Source organism: Tursiops truncatus, chromosome 8, assembly GCF_011762595.2.
Source record: "Tursiops truncatus isolate mTurTru1 chromosome 8, mTurTru1.mat.Y, whole genome shotgun sequence".
Taxonomy (NCBI): Eukaryota; Metazoa; Chordata; class Mammalia; order Artiodactyla; family Delphinidae; genus Tursiops; species Tursiops truncatus.
Genome location: NC_047041.1, coordinates 15,429,401 through 15,436,430, shown reverse-complemented (window position 1 = coordinate 15,436,430; position 7,030 = coordinate 15,429,401). Strand labels below are relative to the sequence as shown.

General features: G+C 59.2%; 1 protein-coding gene across 1 annotated transcript; it reads left to right on the top strand.

Annotated features, from left to right (window-relative positions):
* Positions 1-1,365: 1,365 nt before the first annotated feature.
* TAGLN (transgelin) lies at positions 1,366-6,936 on the top strand. The gene is made up of 5 exons (XM_004325428.4): positions 1,366-1,522; positions 5,154-5,345; positions 5,449-5,626; positions 5,914-6,016; positions 6,358-6,936. Exons 2-5 carry the CDS (start codon positions 5,166-5,168, stop codon positions 6,500-6,502), a joined length of 606 nt encoding a protein of 201 aa, XP_004325476.1. The 5' UTR covers positions 1,366-1,522; positions 5,154-5,165; the 3' UTR covers positions 6,503-6,936.
* The last annotated feature ends 94 nt before the right edge of the window (positions 6,937-7,030 follow it).

The window sequence follows — 7,030 nt, the reverse complement described above, 5'->3', positions numbered from 1 at the left end:
GAAACACCAGATGGTGATGGATGGTGGGAGAGTGGGCATGTGGATGACATGCAGGCTCCAAGAGGAAGGAGATTTGAAATGACCCTGGAAGGTTGATTTAGATTTCCGCAGGCTAAGGAGGACAAGATGGGGAGCGAGTGGGGGTGGGAGCGGGCGGGGAGCGGGGAAGCTGGTGAATTCAGAACACAACCGGAGGTCTGGGCTCCTCTCTAGCCGATCCCCAGCTCCTCTCCGTGCTCTTCCCCGCAGATGCCACTAGGGGGCAATATAGCTCTTCGCGCCACTAGGCTCTGGCGTCGGGAGCTGGCTGTGGTGGGCAGACCCTCCCTAGACTGCCTGGCCCGGCCGTCCCTCTCCTGGTGGTGCTGGGTGTGTGGTGGAGAGTGTTAGCCCCTCCCTGCCAGGCTGCCCTAGGATGGGGTGGTGCCACAGCAGGCAGGCCAGAGACCCCACTGGGGGCCTCTCACCTTTCTTCACTTCCTATCCGTTCCCGGTACCCCACCACCACCCCCGAAGCAAGATTTGAGCAGGTCTCCTTCCTGGGTGATGGGGTCCAGTCTGTTTTCCAGGGTAGGTAGGGACTGTTTAAAAGGGAGGAAGGGATGACAGCAGCCTCTGAACCTCCTACCCCAGTGTTGGTGTCTCAGGCCCTAGAGACCCCCTGGATGGGGCCAGGGTCAACTGAGCTGTTGCGGAACCCTCAAATCCCACCCCCAGCTAAAGCGTGGAACTCAAGACCCACCCCAACTGTAAACTTAACCTGAGCAGGGGGCGGGGTGGTCGGCAGGGATGCCCAGGTTCTGCCACTCAAGACTTACCACGTGACCTTGGGTAAGATGCACTCAGAGCCCTTGTTTCCTCATTTGTAAAATGGGATAGTAATTTCGCTGTCACGATGCAGCTGTGAGTATGAAACGAGCGGATGTGCAAAGTGCCCGGTATGTAGCCCGTCCTCAGTAAAGGTGAGTTCCTATCTCCCACTGGAGCCAAAAGCCCCTGGAGGAGAGCGTGCCTGCTTAGTCCCCCACAAACCTCAGGGAGGGGGGCCCCTAGCCTCTTTCCTCTTTCCCTGGACGGCCCCCTCTTGAATTTCCCCCTCCCCTCAAACTCGGAGGCAGGAAACAGTGTTGAAGGAGCAGCCGTAAGTCCAGACAGCAGGGAAAGCCTTCACGGTCCTGTCCATAAAAGGCTTTTCCCGGCTGTTACCCGCCGGCAGCGCGGCCCCGCCCCCGCCCGCTCCATCTCCAAAGCACGCAGAGAATGTCTCGGGCAGCCCCCGGTAGACTGCTCCAACTTGGTGTCTTTCCCCAAATATGGAGCCTGTGTGGAGTCACTGGGGGGGCTGGGGGTGGAGAAGGAGCCAGTTTCCTCTAGCAGGGAGGGGACCGGGGCGAGCCAGCAGCGGGGAGGCTGACATCACCGCGGTGGCAGCCCTTTAAACCCCTCACCCAGCCAGCGTCCCGTCCTGTCTCTCCAAGTCCAGACAGAGCTCACTCCTTCCTGCGAGCACCAAGGAACGCCTGTAAGTACATCTGTCCCGGGGATGGAGGGGAGTTGGGCTGGGGCTTGGCAGTAGCGGTGGGTGTATCGCTGGCAAGGCCTCGGGTGCCCTGCCTGGGGCAGCCCACCCTCTTCCAGCACGCATTCCTAATCTCCACCTGCGGAGCTGGTCCTAGCTTGATGGGTGGGATGGGATTGCCAGAGTCCCGTATCTCTTAGACTGGGCAGCCTTGGGCTCACTGAAATGCCCAGGGAGACTTGGCTGGTGCAGAGGGATTGATGGTGGAAACCTGGGAACTGGGGTGAGGGAGGCTCCCCATTTTCAGCCATAGTCACACCCACGGGGGTGTGATAGGCTCCAGGTGGTGTTGGTTTAGACCCAGGTCTTGTAGTCTGCTATCTACCTGGGAGGATGTCCGAGGAGGTGAGGAGGCGCGTGGTACACCAGGGCTGGGGAGCAGTGTCCCACGGGTGGGTCCCCAGGTCCTGAGCAGCATCAGAGAGCCCCTGGGTAGCCACTGCGGCAGTGGGCAGGACCAAAAGACTCGTCTTCTGGAACAGGCTGGGGTGGCAGGGTGCAGGGCCAGTGAGAGAGCTGCCTTTCCAGGCACACAGCTCCCTCCATACTCTGAGTGGGAGCCCCTCCCACCCCCACCCCGGGCAGAGGAGTGGGGGTGAGCACCTCCAGGAGCTTTGGAATGATAGCCTGGGTGGTGCGGGCAGGGCCTTCCCCAAGGGTCTGGCTGCTTCCCCTCAGTGGTGGCTCTTCAAAGGGCAGCAGTGAGTCGGAAAGGTCTCCTCTGTCCCCAGAATTCAGATGAGCCACCCCTCCTGCCTTCTCAGATCCACGTGTGCGCATCCTACGTGCTGTGTTTTATTCTGAAGAGAGAGGGGCACAGCAGTCCTGCAGAGACCCCTGGTTCTGCCAGTTTTTCTGGGTTCCTGCTGGTGCCAGCTTTGCAGTTGGGCTTGTATTTTTCTCAGGGGAGGGGAGGCTGATGGAGCCGCAGGCTAGGAGGGTCAAAGCAGAGCCTCAGGCTGCCCTGTCTATCCTGTCCCAGGGGGCTTTGCCTAGAAAGGCCCCTGGGTGGGCCGCCCTGCCGCCCTCACCCTCACCCTCTCCTCACCCCTCCCCTCCCCAGCAGCTCCAAGGTGGGCCTGGGGAGGGCTTTGTCAGAGGACTTTGAGGGGTTCTTGGAACCCTCCACTTTCAGACTCTACCAGGAGGGAGGCGGGGGTGCCTTTCATCCCCCTTCTTTGTTCTGATCAAAACCCAAATGTTGTCTCTGGATCTAGGGGCCGCAACTTTGTGTACTTGTCACTGTGAGCCTTGACACCTTGACTGTCCTGAATCTCCTGAGACCGGAAGCTAGGGGTGGGGACACACTGCTGGCACCCTGTTCCTCACGGGCCCAGCGCGAGGTCTGGGAGGGGAAGGCAGATGGGAGGGGAGGTGGGGAGGGGAAGGCAAGAAGGTCTGGGCATGGAAGGTGGGGAGGGTGGTGGTGCCTGGACCACAGGGATGCACCTTGCCTGCCTGGGATGGGACGGTGAAGGCTGAGATGAGGAGGGAGGGTGGGAGGCCAAGACGAAGGATGGCCTGGTCCCAGCTGCTTGTGTATTTTGACCACAGTTCTTCACCCAGGAGTCCTCGGGAGGTTGGGAAGCAGGGATGAGACACACAGCGGGGTGGGGAAGGGAGGGACTTGGCCTTTGAATTCTTTGGCCCTCACTTTACAAATAAGGAAACAGACTCAGAGAGAAGTGAGTTGCCGGGTGGCTGGAATTTAGAGGAGCCCTTCTTCTGTTTTGTTTTTTTTTTTTTTTTTTTTTTGCGGTACGCGGGCCTCTCACTGCTGTGGCCTCTCCCGTTGCGGAGCACAGGCTCCGGACGTGCAGGCTCAGCGGCCATGGCTCACGGGCCCAGCCGCTCCGCGGCATGTGGGATCCTCCCGGACCGGGGCACGAACCCGTGTCCCCTGCATCGGCAGGCGGACTCTCAACCACTGCGCCACGAGGGAAGCCCCCTTCTTCTGTTCTTCCTCTCAAATTTCGTTGTCCCCTCAGGGAATGATTTTGAACAGGGGTGGAGGCTGCAGCTGGAAGAACACTTACTGTTTTTCACCATTTGGTCAGGGGCTGGCTCTCCCAGGTCGCTACCAGGAGACCAGCTCTGGGGACAAAGGACTGACATTTTGAGGAGCTCCGCTGAGGGGCAGGCAGTGTGTTCGGTAGCCACAGACAGGGCCTCATGGAATGTTCCCAGCCCTCTGGGGTAGATAACATTATCCTCACTGCAGAGACGGGGCATTCGAGCTCAGAGGAGTTGTCGGTTGCAGGGAAAGAAGGGCCGGGCAAGTGCAGTTTGGCGGCTGAGCTGGGCCCATGTGAAGCGATGATGTTCACTGCCTCCCCTGAGGGTGGGTGGGGAGAGGGACTCAGCTCTGATAAGACAGGGAGTTGAGGAAACGCGCTGACTACCTCCATCCGCAGACCATTCTCTCCTCCCAACCTCCGACCTCTCTGAGGGCCAGGGGATGGTTTGGCCTCGTTTGGTTCCTCTTCGAAGGGTGAACTCTGGCACCACCCCAGGGTGATACCTGAGGCAGGTCAGGTTCCTCCTGGCTGGCCGCATGCTGGTCTGCCCAGCGGCCTGCCTGCCTGGCCCTGCTCCTGCAGCCTCCCCTCCCTTGGTAGGGCTCTCCTGAGCGAGGCCAGCCCCAGGCCCTAAGGCAGCAGCTGCTGCTGGTCTGGACGGGGAGGGCTTCCCATGCTGTGGTTGGCAGATTCTTGGCTCACGTCCCTGGAGAGCTCTGTCTTCCTGGTTACTCAGGCTCCCACCGTGGTGAGAGCCTGAGGGCACGAGGGCCAGCCGGTGGGTATGCCAGCTCGCAGCCCTCGCTCATCTGGCTCCCCGGGGAAATGCAGCTTCTTGGCCCAAAGCTCTTGGGCTTTGCTGGTTTCCTAGCCCTTTCCAGGGGTGGGTAAGCTTCGGCCTCTGTAGCTGCAGGCAGGAGGCTGAGCTGAGCTGGTAGAGAGGCTGAGTGCTGGAGTTCCCACTTCTGGGAACCTCCATAACTTTGGGCAGAGCTGCCAAACCGCCTCACTGGACAAAGACATCTGCTGGCTTTCTTTTGAGGGGCAATGTGACCTCTTCCGAAAGGCCTCTGCAGTGCCTCCATGGTCAATCTTGGCAAAGAAAGAATGCTCTAGACCAGGGGTTATCAAACCCATGGGCTAAGTACAGCCTGCCATCTGTTCGTGTAAATAAAGTTTTATTGGAACAGAGCCATGCTCACTTGTTTACACACTGCCTAAAGCTGCTTTGGTGCTACAGTGGCAGGGACCTTATGGCCTGCAAAGCCTAAAATATGACCATCAGTAAAATGACTGTCTGGTTATTTACCAAAAAAGTTTACTAACTCCTGCTCTAGACTGCCAAAGATCTGGCCTCCAAGTTCAGAGAGGCTCCGTGGACTGAGGGGATGAGCTGGCCCGGGTGAGCAGTGCCATGGAAACAAAACCAGGAAGCAAGGGGAGGTAGATAACCGGCTAGGGTGGTTGCCCAACACAGAGCTGGAAGACCTGCCCGGCACCAGGGACAGCAGAGCTGTTCTCTGAGCCTCTCCCTCCTCCGGCTTGTGCTGCTTTAGCTCCCCGCTAACATGGCCAACAAGGGTCCTTCCTACGGCATGAGCCGTGAAGTGCAATCCAAAATCGAGAAGAAGTACGACGAGGAGATAGAGGAGCGGCTGGTGGAGTGGATCATAGCGCAGTGCGGCCCCGACGTGGGGCGCCCAGACCGTGGGCGTGTGGGCTTCCAGGTCTGGCTGAAGAATGGCGTGGTGAGTGGCACCCGGGGCAGGGGGGCTGGGTCCATGCCATCCTGCCGGAGTTGTGGGGCAGAACCCCCAAACCGAGTGCCAAGCTACCTTCTACACCCGGCAGATTCTGAGCAAGCTGGTCAACAGCCTGTATCCGGATGGCTCCAAGCCGGTGAAGGTGCCTGAGAACCCGCCGTCCATGGTCTTCAAGCAGATGGAGCAGGTGGCTCAGTTCCTGAAGGCAGCTGAGGACTATGGTGTCACCAAGACTGACATGTTCCAGACTGTTGACCTCTTTGAAGGTACAGAGAGAAGAGGGGTGGAGGCAGGTGGGGGACAGGAGGGTGAGGCAGGGACGAGGGATGATCAAAACTGCCATGATGATGGCTCTGCACAGCAGGAGTGGGATACGCCAGGAGAACCCCACACCCGCAAGGGCGTACCCTGGGATCTACTGTGCCTCTTTCGATTTTAGGACCAACTCTGCCCCGGGTTGGCCAATTTTCTGAGAGGTGTGGGCAGGCTCTGCCTTGGAGTCCTGTTTACACAGTCCTGAAGATCATTTCCCCTCCCCTCTTTCTACTCACAGGCAAAGACCTGGCAGCGGTGCAGAGGACCCTGATGGCCCTGGGCAGCTTGGCAGTGACCAAGAACGATGGACACTACCGTGGAGATCCCAACTGGTTTATGAAGTACGCGGCCACCAGGGTTTCCCTGCACCCTGAGCTTGGGTCTCTGCAGGAGACGGGCTAACCCTTTAGTACAGTGATTTGGGGAAGCAGATAGCCAGGAAGGTATGAACTGAAAGTCTAGGATGGGGGGAAATGGGTCCCTACTACTTCTTGACTCCTCCCTTTCTACCCTCCTGTCTCAGCCAGTCTCCATAGCCTGTGCTGTGGGGCAAGCTAGATAAGGAAACGAGTGGTGAAATGGGGAGGGAATGGGATCGGCCTAGGAAGTAACACAGGAAACCAAAGATGGCTGGAAAACACACAGTCCTGGCAAGTCTTTGACCTGGTTCCTCCTCTCCTAGGAAAGCCCAGGAGCATAAGAGGGAATTCACAGAGAGCCAACTGCAGGAGGGAAAGCATGTCATCGGCCTACAGATGGGCAGCAACAGAGGGGCCTCCCAGGCTGGCATGACAGGCTACGGCCGACCTCGGCAGATCATCAGTTAGAGGTGGAGGGCTGGCCCCCGGCCCCGCCCTCACCCAGCTCGCCGGCCGCAGCCCTCCCGCCTCGCCAGCCTCACCCACACCCGTGTAGCTCCTTCAGCCCCGGCCAAGCTTCGAGGCTCCGTCACTGAGCAAAGGTGACTGCACTTGGGCAGCTCGCCCGCACCCCTCAGCCTCAGCCCAACTTCTGACCCCAAAGCACTGCTCCCCTGGCCCACCTCCCAGCTTCCCGGCCAGCTCCACTGTCTCTCCCTCCCGGGCCGAGCAGGGGAGACGTGGGCTGGCAGTGGCCTGGGTGTGGGCAAGTCCACCGTCCTCCTGGGCGGCTGACGCTCATAGAAGGAGACCCAGGCCAACCGCCCCTGGGTTTTTTGCTGGAATATTTTGGGGGTTGAAATTCAAAAGGAAAAAAAAAAAATACATCAATCTTTTCTCAGGCCTGGCTGGCAGCGTCTGATTTGCCCTACTCACTTCCGTTCCGGTTACAGGAAATCTGAGCAGGGAACAGGCCGGCAGCTCGGGTTGACGTGT